Source organism: Sebastes umbrosus, chromosome 23, assembly GCF_015220745.1.
Source record: "Sebastes umbrosus isolate fSebUmb1 chromosome 23, fSebUmb1.pri, whole genome shotgun sequence".
NCBI lineage: Eukaryota > Metazoa > Chordata > Actinopteri > Perciformes > Sebastidae > Sebastes > Sebastes umbrosus.
In genome coordinates this window covers 4,378,647-4,396,153 of record NC_051291.1, presented here as the reverse complement: position 1 = coordinate 4,396,153, position 17,507 = coordinate 4,378,647, and the positions used below count along the sequence as shown (strand labels likewise).

At 42.1% G+C, this 17,507-nt stretch overlaps 1 protein-coding gene across 1 annotated transcript in view; it reads left to right on the top strand.

Annotated features, from left to right (window-relative positions):
- camk1da (calcium/calmodulin-dependent protein kinase 1Da) overlaps positions 1 to 17,507 on the top strand; it is a 54,157-nt gene that overhangs the window by 27,640 nt on the left and 9,010 nt on the right. The window contains exons 2-5 of the mRNA XM_037760825.1: positions 999 to 1,130; positions 5,828 to 5,902; positions 12,890 to 13,028; positions 13,316 to 13,442. Of these exons, the coding sequence (XP_037616753.1) occupies positions 999 to 1,130; positions 5,828 to 5,902; positions 12,890 to 13,028; positions 13,316 to 13,442 (473 nt within the window). The remainder of the gene's footprint in view (positions 1 to 998; positions 1,131 to 5,827; positions 5,903 to 12,889; positions 13,029 to 13,315; positions 13,443 to 17,507) is intronic.

The window sequence follows — 17,507 nt, the reverse complement described above, 5'->3', positions numbered from 1 at the left end:
ATTGAGGATCATCAATTTTTATGACGCAAGACACTAAAATTTGAAATTATTTTTCAGCCGTAGCAGTCGTTCTAAGTGAATAAATAAAAGAGATTGCTAATGTTACACCTGGCAGATCCAATCACGTTATCATTGCAGTGTAATTTTCTGCATATTAAGGTGATCAGATACCTGTTACCTGCTGTAAATGGGATTTCAAAGGCATCATTACAATTTTATGCAGGATAAAAGGAGTTTTTTTTTTTTCCTTTTTGCTTGCTATGTTTAATCCGGCTACAGCGATGGCACTAAAAATGTGAGTTTCAGTTCTCTTACACTGTTTCCTAACTGTATGCGAGCGTCTGCTGTCGGCTCATTTTATCTAAACTAATCAGCTGTTTCTCGTCCATGTTGCGGCGCTGTCAACATGAGCAACAGGAAAAAATAGGAACGGGGCGTCCAACAAAAGTTCAGCTCAAAGAAGCGTCCCGTCACTCGCGGCCGGTTAAAACACTCAAATAGAAAACAATGTAATCAAGCTGATTTTGTCGCTGACGATCGCTCATGTTGCATCCAGTTAGGACGCGGTGATAGAGGTAAAACATGAGCAAACAACTACAGGAAATAACCAGAAAACGCCAGGGTTCAAAGGCACCCTCCACTGACATCACTGCAATACTAAATCACCGGAGTACTCCTTTAAAAATGCAACAGTTAAACCGCTTACTGCTTGCTCTCTCTGTCCTCAAATGGCCTCTATGCTACTGCTGGAATATCTTGGAAATGTGCTCCTTGTTTTCATCATGCTGGTTTATGTGAGGGTGTAGATTTAAGGATGAGTTTCTCTATTTCAGATCTTGCAGACTAAACCCTGCAGGGTGCAGTCGACAGAATGCAATTTGTTTCTCAGCTCTGTATTGTGAAAACATATTTAATGCGAGGAGGACACCAGCAGACGGAAGGTTATACTATCCAATAAATGATCTGCATGTGACTCACGTGACTTTGTGTGTTCACAGGGGGGCGTTTTCCGAGGTGGTGCTGGCCCAGGAGAAGCTGAACGGCCGGATGTTCGCGGTGAAGTGCATCCCCAAGAAGGCTCTGAAGGGGAAGGAGAGCAGCATCGAGAACGAGATCGCCGTGCTGAGGAAGTGAGTGCTGTTAGACAAACACACAGACACATAAATCCTCCTAATTCCTGGTTACCGGGGCAACTATGCATCTCCTCTCTTCCAAGCATCACAACCTCCCCGCCCCCCTTCCCGCCCAGGTCACGATCCGCAGCCCACCTACCACACATCACGACTAAAACTTCTGTCTGTTTGAGCACAAAACAGCTGCATAATATTAAGACAAGAATCCTGTAGTGAACTCTTTCTGGATGCTGCTGTCGGAGTTTAAAGTAAACGTGAACGAAGAAATTTTGGGTTTTTTTGCAGTCAGAATTGCACTCTCTGCATTGAAACACATCCATTATTAAAAGTAACTATAAAACAGTGAGGAAACATTCTTCAGCATCACACACACACATTGAAAAAAATCTAATTAAATATTCATGATTCAGCCCATCAGGGCCGGTATACTGAGTCACATCACCACATTAGTTTTATGGCGTGAATGTGTGCCAGCAGTCGACCAGACGGAGCCAGGAAGAGACACCAGTGCTCTCGTGTGTTTGTTGGCAGAGATTTCACCTTTTGAAAAGCAGATTTTAACTGGAATGTATTAGCTGCCACATTATCAGCAATTAACACAGATCCATGGGATTAATAACTAGATACAGTTGAAAACCGCTTATAGTGATCAAAAAGCTGTACAAATGCTGTTTAAATAATTTGCTTATAGTAATCAAGTCATCCGCTTCATTTTGGGTCTCTTCATCCATGACAACTAGGGATGCTAATTTTGAATTTGTTTCACCTCGTTAAAGCTGAAGTAGACGAGATTGGAGCAAATATGATTTAAAAAAAGTTATTTTTATAAAACGTAGTAGTAGTACATGAAACAGGTAACCTGACAAAAATCATGTTCCTCCGGTGTCCTCCGGTGCCTATAACGGCGTCTGCACGATTTCACAGACCGGAGGAAAACAAGCAGTAAGAGCTGATCTGAGATCTTCTGTCCATCTGCTGTCTATGAAAGCCGGCTGTCAATCACTCGCGAACTCCAACCAAACGGTCAAACTAGGCCACGCTGACGGTGTAACGTTAGCGAGTGTCCAACAGACCGTATCGGTTTGGTTCGTGCTGCGTTCAGAGATGTAGCGTTGCTGGTGGCTTCGTGCTCGCCGTCGTTGCCACACACAGATGGTCTGTCAGCGCGGCGGAACTTGTGTGGGGTTATCGGTGGCGTTATTGCTGTGAACGTAGCAGCGCAGTGTGAGTACAGTTTATTTGTCGGTGAATAAATGCTACAACTCCTCAAGACCCGAGCCAACTTCCTGTATCCTGCAACACCGACTCAGACTCTCTTAAGGTGGGCTGTTAAGGTGGACCCATTTTTCTCCCCAAAGTGACGAGCCGTTCCACTGAGTTTTGCTCAGCTTTTTAATTATTTTTTAATATTTCTTTTAACCGTTTAACCGATAGCATTAATCAGTTAAAATTCTTAATGTTAACTGTTAATCGGTTAATTATTAACATCCCTAATGACATATGGAAAAACATTTTAATTAGACTAACGTTAATTGAATTTTTGTTTTGTTTTTTAATTCACTCCCTTGATACTTTGCCTCGCCGTTTGTTCTCCGGCTGAATACCTGAGGCCGGCGCTGCGTGCACATTGATATCATGACAGGAAAAGGAAAGTCATTTTTCTCTGAATAAAAAATCTAATGTGCACGGGGAAAGCGCCTGTGGTTGAAGCCGCCCTCGTCAAGTGGATTGATGACGCCTCATCACGTAATGCCCCCAAAGAAACTTCATGCCGCTACCGGGTGAGCGAGCGAGGAGCCCTGGAAAGGGGGCGCCACTTGCGATGCAGAGCCGGCTAATAACGGCAATGTCTCACCCTTGGTGAGGGAATTGGCAGGGAGACAGTAAATAGCAAAGCGTTCTGTTTCATTACTTTGTATTAATGTAATAAATCTGCATTGGAAATGATACACAATAACAAAAATTGGGTTGTAATAACCATCCGCTTAAAGTGATCAATTGGGCCCAGACAGACGTGATCACTATAAGCAGTTCCACTCTAGTTAGTCGGCACAAGCAGATACTAACGTGAAGTAAAATGTTCCTTCAGAGGAAAAAAGAAGGACTTGAACAAGGATTATCTCTTTGTCTCCCTCTCACACACAAGCATGTGACCACGTGATCACACAGAGAAATGTCAAACTGCCGGCTCTCTGTGCGCTGTGACAATACAGATGTATTATTCTATCAGATGCAATAAATTTGTGCGTTGGACTGCTCTGTGGAACATTAGAGAAAATGAGAATTGCCTCCAGCAGCGAAAGGAGAGATTCAGGCTTTTTCATTTAGACAAATGAGTGTCATTACTGTAAACAAATGAGAGCATAAGTGAGCAGACTGGCGGTCTCTATCAGCCCCCGTACACTGTGAGACACCAGGTCGGCTTCGGAGGGAAATCTGATGGATTACTTTATGGTACAAATCAGGAAGAGGGTGGCAAATAGAGCTAACGCTTTCAGAGAATCTTGTGACAGTAGATCAGTAAAATCAAGAAATTTGGTTTTAATTTGGTGTAACATAAACACTAACAATACCACCTGTATTACAGTAGGTAGAGGTCGAGAGCATCGTGCTCATAGTTGACGTTTCTTCTTGATTTCCCATGGTACAAATCTTCCAGGGAGTGTCCCAGCACGAGTTATAAAAATAGCCGGTGTGCAAACCAGTGGTCTCATTACTTTACAGAAATTATACCACGATAGAGATGCAAAGTCTTCTTGTAAATAAACCAGGGCTGTCAATCGATTTTTTAGCAGTTCAAAATGTACCCTAAAGGGAGGTTTGTCAAGTATTTAATACTCTTATCAACATGATAGCGCCTGCTCGCGTAATGCCTCCAAAATGAAACTCTGCCGACCGACTCCTCTGCACCTCAGCGCCAGCAGCTCATGCAGAACCGGTGCCTGTCTACCGGGTGAGAGAGTGAGGAGTCCGATGCGGCGTTCGTCTGCATGCACATCGTCGGATGCGTGCCTGCGCTGCAGAGGGCAGAGCTGGCAAGCTGCCGCATGTCTGGAGAGTGAACCGTTTAACATTTCTTGCACACTTCATATAACATTTGTCGTCCTTAAATACAAGGTCCAAATCCTTAATATCGGTACTATCGATTTTTGCGTTTCAAATCGATTTTATATTGATATACGTCTCCCGTGAAGGACAACTTGCCGAGTACCTATCGATGTAGTTGGATCGTAGGAATATAAATTGATACATCGATGTAGTAGATGAATCGTTACACCCCTAAACGCCACACATTACATCCGTCAGTGTACAGCAGCTCCATCTGTGCAGCGGCGGTAGTAGTAGAGGACACAGGCAGGAGGAGGAATCCATGAATGAGAACTACTAGCTTATGTATGAGAGGGTTTTTCTGAATGCATCCTGACTTTCCTCTGCCATTACGCTCTCTCTTCATTATCTCAGGCAGGGCTTCAGTACACACACATTATCGCTGTTCAACCTGCACAACTGTGTGTGTGTGTGTATGAGTCACGTCTCCGCTCTGCGGTTCGTCGGCTGCCTGCCGTCCCAGAGGTCGCACGTTCCATAATAAGTGTTAAGATGCTCACCTGCGCACCTGCTGTGCATTCCTCTGTGTGTGTATGTGTGTGTGAGAGAGAGAGAGAGAGCGCAGGGGGAATTACCTCTGCTCACAATGCAAAAGATGATTAACCCACACACAAAATCAATCGTGTTTCTACAAGGTATGAGGTGTTAGGATAACGAATGTGCACCTACACACACACACACACACACACACACACACACACACATACACACAGACAGACAGAAGGGTGGAAACACCCTCATCACAGAGCCGTAACCATGGAGAAATCAGGAGGAAAAAATGAGCAGAAAGGGAAGATGAAAATGGGCAAAAATGGCCCACTGATCGAAGGGGTTGTCGGTTTGAATCCTTGAAGAATTTGATCACATTGATCTCCACCAGCAGGCGGTGTCTGCTGTCAACTCAAAATCTACATTTCCATGACAACCGGGCAAACTCTGTCTGCAGATGAAGAGCATGTAACATGATATAAAAAGGGCACCCGAGGTAAAACCCCGTCAGAGTATTACTCAGTTATGTTTATTATAGGGCTGTCAAAGTTAACACGATAATAACACGTTAACGCAAATTCATTTTAACTCCACTAATTTATTTAACGCGCTAACGCAATCGATCTTCCGGAGGTTGTAGCAGATAGAAGATGGAAGATATTAATACACTGACTGTGAAATACATTTGACTGTGCAATATATCCTTTATTGCAATACATACCTCACATGTATCTACCTTTGTTTACATTTTATTTATTACATCTACTCTACCTATTTTTCAAGTGCAATTACCTCTGTTTACATACATCTACTTTACCTATTTTATTCCTCAAGTGTAATACCTCTGTTTATATTTATTTATTACATCTACTTTACCTGTTTTGTTCCTGTTTTATTTGCTTTATAACTGTGTGTGTGTTTTACCTGCCTACAGCCCTAGTTTATTTATTAAGGTGTCAGAAACTTAATGGGGAAGCAAAATGTTTGCAGTTCGACAGCAATCATCAGAATTAAAGGTCATTTAGTTCTGTTGATGGGTTATTGTGTGACATGTTGCAGCTTTGAAATAAAACTGACGGTCTGTCTTTGTTTGGCAGGATCAAGCACGAGAACATCGTGGCGCTGGAGGACATCTATGAGAGTCCCGACCACCTCTACCTGATCATGCAGCTGTGAGTTGAACTTTTACCTTCTTTCTTTTTGTTGCAGGCGATTCTGTTGTCGTTGATTATAGTTTTTTTTTTATGCTTTTTTTCATGTTGAATGACTTATTTCCAAAACACTTATGAGTACATCTCTGGTAAACACAAGATTTAAAGTGGTGCTTTTGTGTGCTCCTTTGTGTAGGAACTCAAGTAGTGCTAGTAGCATGACAATTGACTTTCACTTCTTAGCACTATAGGTTCTCTGACCTGGCCTATGACCTCCAGATAATTTGACTTTGAGACACCTGAGCTGATGAAAAGATGCTATCTAACTGCATTATGGGAAATGTAGGATACAGCGTTGTTGGAGCTTGACCCATACTAGACACAGATTATTCTGGTGGAAGTGTTCACTGGTGAAAGAAAAAAACCTCTTTCATCCTGACAAATGTTTTTTTTTTTATGTCAAATATTGACAAAAATATAAACTCTGTTTTTATTATGAGTTTCGGTAATATTTCATTTTTAAAAATAGGAACATTTGGACTTTTCAGAGAAAATTTAAGACCACAAGGGCAATTTCTCAGTTGATAAAGTCAGAGTACAACTTTCTAATTTGATTCTTATTTCAATAGTCGGTAGATAACGGAGGGATTTGTTAAAATTACAATGTTTTCTTCAGTTATTCATAAAAACACGTTACATGAGCCAGAGATTCATAATACTCCATCTCTGTCTTCCTCACACTTTTAATCTTATTCTTCTGCCCACCCACCCATCACACATGCAAATACACTTCAATGACAGCTCTACTGAGATGACAACATCTCACACACTAACACACACACACACACACACACACACACACACACACACACACAAAGCCCACTCGTCCTCCCACACACACACACACACACACACACCACCACACAGCTACAAGGCCTCGATTACATCAGCAACATCTCTGCTTTGATGGTCAGCTGTAGAGGGAAGCAGGGTGGCCTGTGGTTCACCCATGGGTGCCCTACTAACCTCCTCTGCAAGGTTGCTGCTGCTGCTGATGCTGCTTACATAAGAGGAGAAGTTGGTCTGGAAGTTTGGCACTTGGTGCTGGAAACATTTTCAGTCAAGTTCACGGCTGTGGATTACACAACAGTGGCTATGTTTACAAGCTGACGTTAGCAAATTATCTGTTCGCGTGCCACACGTGGGTCCTTCTACGCCAACGCCGGTCAAAATACAGGAGGATTTGTCTTCTGATACTGTAAAACCTTTTAGTTTTGATTTAGGGAATAAACTCTTAAGTAAAAGCTTTTGATTGACATTAAAGAGCAAATCCACAAGATTTTGTGTTTGACTTTCTCCAGGTACTTTGAGATTGAACTGATTAATCGCATCAGTCAAAGGTTTTACTCTGATTAAGTTGTTTACCTTCAACAGTATGAACCTTTTGATGGAGTTTCCTCTCGTCATGGATAAACCAATTAACAGTATTTGTGTTTCCTGGCCGGCCGCCACCACCTGTTTGTTAGGTTTACTACTGTTGGTAACATGAGAAGGAAGTGATTATCCCTATTTACTCTTAACTAGGACTGTCAAAATATCTAATTGCGATTAATCACACATTTTTTATCTGTTCAAAATGTTCCTTAAAGCAAGATTTGTCAAGTATTTAATACTCTTATCCACATGAGAGTGGGAAAATATGTTGCTTTATGCAAACGTATGTATATATATTATTATTGGAAATCAATTAACAACACAAAACAATGACAGATATTGTCCAGAAACCCTCACAGGTACTGCATTCAGCATAAAAAATATGCTCAAATCATAACATGGCAAACTGCAGCCCAACAGGCAACAACAGCTGTCAGTGTGTCAGTGTGCTGACTTGACTATGACTTGCCTCCAAACTGCATGTGATTATCATAAAGTGGGCATGTCTGTAAAGGGGAGACTCGTGGGTACCCATAGAACCCATTTACATTCACTGATCTGGAGGTCAGAGGTCAAGGGACCGCTTTGAAAATGGCCATGCCAGTTTTTCCTCGCCATAATGTAGCGCACGTTTGGAGCGTTATTTAGCCTCCTTCTCGACAAGCTAGTATGACATGGTTGGTACCAATGGATTCCTCTAGTTTCATATGATGCCAGTATCTTCACTCTGTCCGCTACAACCTAAAAATCGCAAGTTGCGTTAATGCGTTAAAGAAATTAGTGGCGTCAAAAGAAATTTGCGTTAACGTGTTTTTATAGCAACCCTGGTAAATAATTCCAGGCTCCAGGGAGTTATACTTTTTAGTTTGGTTACTAATTGCAGCTCCTAATTTAAGAAATAGGAGCTCATCACTTTGAGTGGAAGCGTGACAGAAATATCGCTTGCTATCACTGCTGCTCCGTCTCTGGGCGGCGATTGAGTTTATTACAAATACCGCTGGTTATGCACTTATTTAGTCAATAAATCATCATCCCAGGAGGTATTGACTGTACAACCTATTGTTTTGTTTTTCTGCTTTCCCTGTGTTTTTTTACGCCAGTCATTCTGAGAAATTCAATGCTTTCAGAGCAAGTGACAGAGACAGTAACAGGAAAGACCTCACCTCTGCTCCTTCGTCCTCCTCTACACCTCCCCCTATCCCTGCATCTCCTCTCTCACACCATCTGCTCTCTGCTGCTTCTTTCTTACCTCCCCTCTCGCACCTTATTTCCATCATCATCAGCTCTTGGTTTCACCTGCTCACTTGCATTTTCCATATAAACCATATATTCACAGGATGTGGGCTAGTTGCCATAGTTACGGGGTCAAAGGTAACACCTGGGTTATAACATTTCAGGAGGGATCTTGAGAATTGCAGCAAGTGGCATGAGAGATTTGCTCATGTGATATTTTTTTGACTGCTTTTGGATCATCTAAGAGCATCTTCCAGACCACCTTTGTGATTGTTATAATTCATATTTTTTGCTCTGCCACTTCTTATTCTGTTTGACTAATGGTGCTGTTTTAAGATTCTGCATGTCTTATGTTCAGAGAGTCAAAGAAAGACATGTTTCTCTGTGGAAAATAATGTTAAAATATAGAAGACTCAGAGGATAGAGTAGTTCAGTCTCCCTTTTCATCTGGCCTCAGTGCTGCAGGCTGTTCGTCCTTATGCTACACACAGTAGCTTCATCACTACACAACCGATCCGCTGAAACAGAAAGAAATTTGTGTCCATCATTTGCTGGAACTGGCGTCAGCAAACTGTCATCAGCGCTTACGCAAACATGAAGCAGAAAGTGCTGCATACATTTGTACCAATCTCTACTGTAATGAGTAACCTCACGTGTTATAATTATGTGCATTCACTGAGATGTCAGGGTTTTTTAGAGGAACAAGGACTTTTGAATATTTCCGGTGTAATTGCGGCGTGGCAGATCGATGCGGCCTGACTGCAGCGCTTCCTCGGATTCCCGTTCATCACAGCCTGTCTTACGTAACCTCCACCGCAGGGAGGCAATCATTCCGCGCTGCTATGAAAATCGATGCTTTGTATTGATGCTGTTTGTATTGTGAATCGCATATTAGTAAAAGATAAAAGAGCACACGTGGTAAAGAAAGTATTTCAAAGTATGAAGCATCCGACTATGATGAGGCTCATCGTCAAACGTTAGACAGGAACAGGATATGTTGCAATAGACTTGTGGTATAATTTTAAGTCTTATAATATAGTTTTAGTGTGTTTTTGATCCTTTTGTTTTAATGCATTCGGGGGAAACCTAAAGCAGACATAAGGGCAATAAAACCAACAGGTTTATGAGGAGAGGAGAATGGGTTGGAAACACAGAAACTCTGGTACCGCTGGGCAATCTTCACTATTAGCATATATTGATTTTTGGTGAAATTGTAGCTTAACAATATGATCATACCATCTTAATTTTTTCATAATTTTATAAAATTCTGACGTCCAAATTAAAGCTGAAGTAGGCGAGATTGAAGCAAATATGATTCAAAAAGTTATTTTTACAAAAAGACGCTATATCGTGACATGAAACAGGTAACCTGAAAAAAATCAGGTGCCTCTGTGTCCTCCGGTGCTCCTAACAGCATCTGCAGGATTTCACAGACCGGAGGAAAACAAGCAGTAAGAACTGATCTGAGATCTGCTGTCCAGCTGCCGTCTATGAGAGCTGGCTGTCAATCACCCACGAACTCCGACCAAACGGTCAAACTAGGCAGCGCTGATCAAATATGAATCAATATTCTGTTATGTTAATACCTATTTCTCTCCTCACATGTTTTCAGAATCATCTTGTAGTGCACGGTTTAGCTGTAAACTGAGAACGTTTGTGACGCCGCCGCCTACTGCCACTTTAACATGTTGTCAGGGTGCTGTGACCTTTTACCTCCTTACTACTGGGTGTTTTGAGACTTCTTTATTGTGTTTTCATCAAATGATAAAAAAGCTGATCTGAGGTCATTTGACAATCTCTCAGCCTTATTTTACTGGCTGTGTGTATGTGTGTGACATTGTGTTAATTGTGTGTGTGTGCCGTATGTGTTTGCCTTTGATGTGTGTGAGTGTGTGACCTTGTGTTTATCTGTGTTTTTCATGCTTGTCTCGTGTGTATGTGAACCTGCCCTCGCATCTGTGCTCGTGTGTGGGTGCTCCTGTCTAATTGCCACGGTCTCTCCATACGCAAACGCTTACGCAACCATGCAGCCTGGTGGCTGATCTCCCCTTTTGCCATGTGTGTGTGTGTATGTATGTGTGTGTGTCTGTGCGTGTGCGTGTGTGTGTGTGTGTGTTTGTGTGTGTGTTCAGCCCTTTCTTGTCATTCCCAGACACGACATGCCTCTGAAAGCGAACAAGTCGCTGCCCTCTTTGAAGAGAGAGAGAGAGGATTAGCAATTAATTCTTGATCGCTTTTTTTTTTTTTTTTTCTCCAGAAACTTCATTAGAGTTTAACTTCCACAGGCTCTAATCTGATCTGTCGCCGTGACGACGCCCCACAGATATGTGGGATATGTGTGCACGTGTTTGCCTTTGTGCATTCTTGTGCGTCTGTGGGGTTGTGTGAGCACATTTGTGGCCACTAGTGTGTTTGTGTGTCCTTCATTACGCTTTAAAGCACAAACATGCAGTTTATAGAGAATACTACAAGGTTGGTAGGGTACTACTACTATTACTTTTACTGGGCTCACTTTTAAAGCTAGAGTGAAGATACTGAGATCATATAAAACTATAATAACCTAAGGAATCCATCGGTACCAACCATGTCATACTAGCTTGTCGGGAAGGAGGTTAAATAACGCTCCAAACTTATGCTGAATTTTGGAGAGGAAAAACTGTCATGTTCATTTTCAAAGGGGTCCCTTGATCTCTGACCTCAAGATATGTGAATACAATTAGGTTCTATGGGTACCCACAAGTCTCCCCTTTACAGACATATGTCACAGATGCAGTGACACAAAATCAAGCAATGTTTTGAAACCAGTAAAAGTGTGTGTGGTGAGGAAATATGACCCTGAATGCTTTGGATTCATAATGGCAGGCAGTGATGGGTGAGGGTAAGCTGAATATTTATGTGGGTCATTACTCCTGACAGTGGCATAACACATATTTCATAGCTCATTTATTTGGGAAGGTGGTCCTCGGAAATGTTTTTAACAATCGGAAGTGGTCCTCGAGTTACAAAAGGTTGAGAATCCCTGTAAGGATTAGATGATATTGTGAGGTAAAGGGAGAGGTCACCCTCCAGCAGGGGGAGCTCTGCGTCTGTACAGCAGCTGAAGAGCCAGTTCCCATCTCTACATACTATATGTGCACCTGAACAAGTCATTTCATGTGATCTGGAGTCATAAAACTTTATGTCTAAATATTGAAAGAATCTGCCAGAGGGGAGAAAATACATCTGAACTTCTTAACGTCTTTTTCCTGGGTGAAATATGTTTCATTTTTTTTCACCAGCATTGATGGGTTGTTTCATTCTGTCTGCTTTGCACAGAGCTGCACTGCAAGTATGTCAGAACATTTTTACCGACTTCGCTCCTTTCAAAGAAAACAGATTGTACATTGAAAATTGAGCAAAAAAAAGTACTACATTTTTTCTAAGTATGGTTCATAAGTTCCTCTCAAAGAATCTGCAAAACAGCCGTTTGATCAAAGATTTGCTTTGCTGCTGTGATGATTATGGGGGTTTCATTCTTTTCCAAATCCAATCAACGTGTTTTTTTATATCAGGACATGAAGGAAGCGGATCTGCAAGATTTTGAAGTCATCTGCATCTCATCTTTATAGCATACAGAGACACGAATCACACACACACCTGCGCGTTTCAGCTGTTTTTCCTGGTCTCCTGCCATCCGTTACTTAAAGGAACAGTGTGTAACATTTAGGGGGGATCTATTGGCAGAAATGGAATATATAATATTAATAAGTAGGTTTTCTTAAGTGTATAATCATCTGAAAATAAGAATCGTTGTGTTTATGTTACCTTAGATTGAGCCGTTTATTTCTATAAACAGAGCGGGCAAAGAGTAGCAAAGAGGTGAATAGTAATAATAATAAAAAAATAAAATAATAAAAAAAATAATAGAATAATAAAAAAATTATAGAATAATTCTGGATATATTCTGGATTTTTTTGAGCTGCGTAGGAAAAAGGAGAAATTTGTAAAACCCAGTTTGGGATCAGTATGAAGAATGGAAGGAAAGGAAACTCTTTCCAGGAATATAGGAGGATGCATTTTCCGACACACTTTCAAAAATAACATGTAACAAGGTATGGTGAACGCTGCAGGGTATATGTGTGTGTGTGTTTGTGAGGTACCACATGGCTCACAGCTTCCACAGACTCTTGGCTGGAAACATCTACAGCTCATAAATTACCAGAAATCTTGACCCAGCAAACCCCCCAGCCTTTTACCGGTTACTGCCATGATGTGTTCCTGGCAGAGTGTGTGCATGCATGCTAATGTTACAACAAACAGACACTGAAACACACTCATAATCCTTCCCTTTCTCTTCTGCAGGGTGTCCGGCGGCGAGCTTTTCGACCGAATCGTGGAAAAAGGTTTCTACACGGAGAAGGATGCGAGCACGCTGATCCGACAGGTCCTGGACGCCGTGAACTACCTGCACAAGATGGGCATCGTACACCGGGACCTGAAGGTAACACACGCACACACAACTCCTGCATTTTATAGCCAAGCGAGCGGTTCGTTCTCACCTCACAGCCGATGATTTACTGCAGCAATAAAGGCAGTGACTCGACACATTGCAGTGCATTTTGGGGCCAGTGTTGCGCGTGCCGGCTGTTTAAAGAGAGGGGATTGGTCCATAAAAACAGGGTTGTGTCTCTGGCCAAATAACCATGAATTTAAAACTCATAAAAACCACAAAAATTAAATATTAACACTTGATTCTCTCTCTTTTTTCTCTCTGTCTCCTTCCTCCAGCCAGAGAACTTGCTGTATTTTAATCCCCAAGACGAGTCAAAGATCATGATCAGCGACTTTGGTCTCTCAAAGATGGAGGGCAGTGGTGACGTCATGTCCACGGCCTGCGGCACGCCGGGATACGTGGGTAAGTTAGTCAGTCTTCTCTGGCCTCCAACAGTCTGGAATTGTTCTTCTCCTTTTTTTTCTTTCCCCTCTATAAAGTCATCATACTCAAGTGTCCTGGAAAAAACAAATTAACTATTCGCAAATCCTCGCTCTCCTTAGTTATTGTTGTTACGTCTGTTGTTAAGATTTCCATCCTTTGCACAGCAGCACATACTGCATGTGATAACACTGAAACAATGGGTCCTTGATTTGAGACAGAGGTAGACGAAAACAGGTGACTCATTTCCCGCAGGCAAGCATCAATTTTGGCGGCTGAAATGACAACCGTCGCTGGCAGATTTGATCATATGTAGCTAGCTAGCCAATTAAGCTTTTCCAGTTATTGGCAGTGAAAATCTTTGGTCTCAGGTTTCTTCAACAATACTCATAAAATATGTAAACAGTCACCGGCCTCTTTATTAGGTACAAGGTGTAACTAATAAAGTGGCCGGTGCTAGTACCAGGTGTTCTTCTGCTGCTGTAGCCCATCTGCTTCAAGGTTGGACGTGTTGTGCGTTCAGAGATGGTATTCTGCATACCTTGGTTGTAACGAGTGGTTATTTGAGTTACTGTTGCCTTTCTATCATCTCGAACCACTCTGCCCATTCTCCTCTGACATCAACAAGGCATTTCCGTCCACACAACTGCCGCTCACTGGATATGTTCTCTTGTTCGGACCATTCTCTGTAAACCCTAGAGATGGTTGTGTCTGAAAATCCCAGTAGATCTGTAGTTTTTGAAATACTCAGACCAGCCCGTCTGGCACCAACAACCATGCCACGTTCAAAGTCACTTAAATCCCCTTTCTTCCCCATTCTGATCCTCGGTTTGAACTTCAGCAAGTCGTCTTCACCACGTCTAGATGCTTAAATGCATTGAGTTGCTGCCATGTGATTGGCTGATTAGCTATTTGTGTTAACAAGCAATTGAACAGGTGTGCCTGAAAGTAAAAGCAAAATGACAATCTAAGGCGTTAAATAGTGCAGTTAAAATAAAGGGCTTAAATATAAAGATATGTAAATGTAAATTTGGGACAACCCTGGCGGAGGCCAACACCCACTGGAAACGTGATTTCCATGGACAGGATCTCAAGGCGCAGCCGGGGGGGGGGGGAGAGTGTCCGGGTTCGGGGACCTCAGAATTGCATCTCTGCTCTTTGCAGATGATGTGGTTCTGTTGGCTTCATCAGACCGTGACCTTCAGCACGCACTGGGGCGGTTTGCAGCCCAGTGTGAAGCGGTCGGGATGGCCGTGGTGCTCTGCTGCCGGAAACCGGTGGATTGCACCCTCCGGGTTGGGGAGTGGGTCTTTGCCCCAAGCGAAGGAGTTAAAGTATCTCGGGGTCTTGTTCACGAGTGAGGGAAAAATGGAGCGGGAGATGGACAGGCGGTTCGGTGCGGCGTCTGCAGTTATGCGGGCGCCGTACCGGACCGTTGTGGTGAAAAGGGAGCTGAGGTAACCCTGGGATACTACTGTGCATAGTAAGCTAGTAAGCCGGACGACGATCGTAGCTTACATCAGAGCAGATAAACATGCTGTTTAATCAAGTCCTTCATTTTTTGCTTTTGTATTTTTGCACCACGCACACCAATTCAACATTTGACCGACCTGCTGTGCCTAGTAACTGTTGCTAGGCTATAATTGGGCAACGGCTGGGTTTTAGCGAACATGTAATTGATTTTGTGTGGTGGTTTGGTGATGGAGGTCACACTGGTTTTTATCTCTCATTATGTCACTATGCGTTAGTGTGAATATGAACTGAGCCGTCGTTGATCCAACGAAACACATGAAAAATTCAAAGAGCGCACAGCGTTGTTTCCATCTGACACCATTTATGTTTCCTGCTTCATCTGTGTTCACTCGCCGTCATCTGCTGCAAAGTGTGTGTGTTCGTGTGTGTGTTGTTAGAAGAGACAGATGTTCAGTGTTGACAGCACACACAAACTTCCATGTTGGAATACAACAGACCGGTTGTTCTGACAAACAGCGTACAAACTCTCACGTAAACAAATCTGTGATAGAAATACAGACAGACAGATACATGAATAACAGTTTCAAATTTTAATGTTGAACTTTAGAAATTGATTTTTTGTACCACCCCCATCAGGCCGGCTTTACTAAACCCAGCTGGAGTTCATGTTGTGTAACCGTTCAATATGTTAGTGGTTTTAGTTAAATCAGCTGCTCGTAAACTGCCTGCTTCTCTTTATTTCTTATTTTAAAATCGATTAAATTTGACACAGATATGCATTTGACTTTAAATGGTCATCTCTCTCTCTGTGCCTCTCTCATCTATCTATCCCATGGAGCTCATTCTGTGTTTCACCCCCCGACCCCGATCCTCCTCTTCGCCCTCCTGCAGAGGTTTGCTGGGCCACAGGCCATTTCCACTCCAGACAATGTGTGTCTAAATATAACTATAAATAACCCTGGAATGCATCAAATAAAAAACAGATCTGAACGATGAGCACGAGTATGTGCATGTGCATATACTCATGAAGAATGCCCATTGACAAAGTTACCTCCCTGGGTCCAAGGAGTCGTCCAACAGAGATCAAATTTGGGATATGGAAAGGCTGTTAAACTACTTTTAAAAGTGTCACTGTGCAAGCAAATGCTGGTATATTTACCCTAAATTGAGGTCAGCTCATTAACTGATTCATTTCATCTGTTCAAAATGTACCCTAAAGGGAGATTTCTCAAGTATTTAATACTCAGACATGCTTGCTTTATGCAAATGTATGTATATATTTATTATTGGAAATCAATTAACAACACAAAACAATGACAAATATTGTCCAGAAACCCTCACAGGTACTGCATTTAGCATAAAACAATATGCTCAAATCATAACATGGCAAACTGCAGCCCAACAGACAACAACAGCTGTCAGTGTGTCAGTGTGCTGACTTGACTATGACTTGCCCCAAACTGCATGTGATTATCATAAAGTGGGCATGTCTGTAAAGGGGAGACATATCTGGAGGTCAGAGGTCAAGGGACACCTTTGAAAATGGTCATGCCAGTTTTCCTCACCAAAATTTAGCGTAAGTTTGGAGCGTTATTTAGCCTCCTTCATGACAAGCAAGTATAACATGGTTGGTACCAATGGATTCATTAGGTTTTCTAGTTTCATATGACACCAGGATATTCACTCTAGCTTTAAAATTGAACCCGCTACAAAACTCAGAAATATCGATTGTGTCAAAGAAATTAGCGGCGTTAAAATTATTTTGCGTAGACGCGTTATTTTAAATTTAAAAAGCATTTTATGGACGCTCCTTTGACCTGATTTTGTTGTTTTCTTCAACAAAATGGATACAAGGCGTCTGAAATCTAATGTTAACAAAACACACATTTTGGCAAACCGCGATCAACAGCATCGCCGCTTTGTTTGGAAAGAACAGAAGGACAACTAAGAGGAGTCCAAACATGATGATGAGCTCCCGCCCAGTGTTTGACAGGTGATTAGGAGAAGCTTGAAGTGTAGAAATACCAAAGAAATGAGAAATTTAGAGTAAAAAGCATTTCAGATTACTACCATATTTACTACATTTACAGCATATTTGACCCGAAACTCACTATTTTAAGTAGTGAGCAACAGGCTCAATGACCTCAGCGTGTAAAAATGTCAAAACAACACACACACCTTCACAATGAGTCAGCGTAGACCTATAAACAAAGCTCTGATTCAGCACACGTGTGTATGTTTTACCACAGATATGGTATTTCTTTCTATATCTTGCTATGTGTGTACACGTGCCAGATCTATTTCGATCCAGCCTCGGGTAGTGTGTGTGTGAGCGAGGTGATGTTATGGTGAGCTCACCGCCGTTAGTAATTTGCTCTGTCCGAGGCTCGGTAATGAGCCGCAGGGGAAGGTCAGGCCAGGGCAGTCTGCCTTATAAACACCGAGAGCAGAGAAAGCTAATAAAACAGCTTTATGTTTAAATACAGGAAAAGTAAAAGAAAAATCACAATTTGTTTGTGGTTTTATTTTGGGTTTTTTTAACGTCAGTTTGTAGCCGTGAGAACATGTATACCT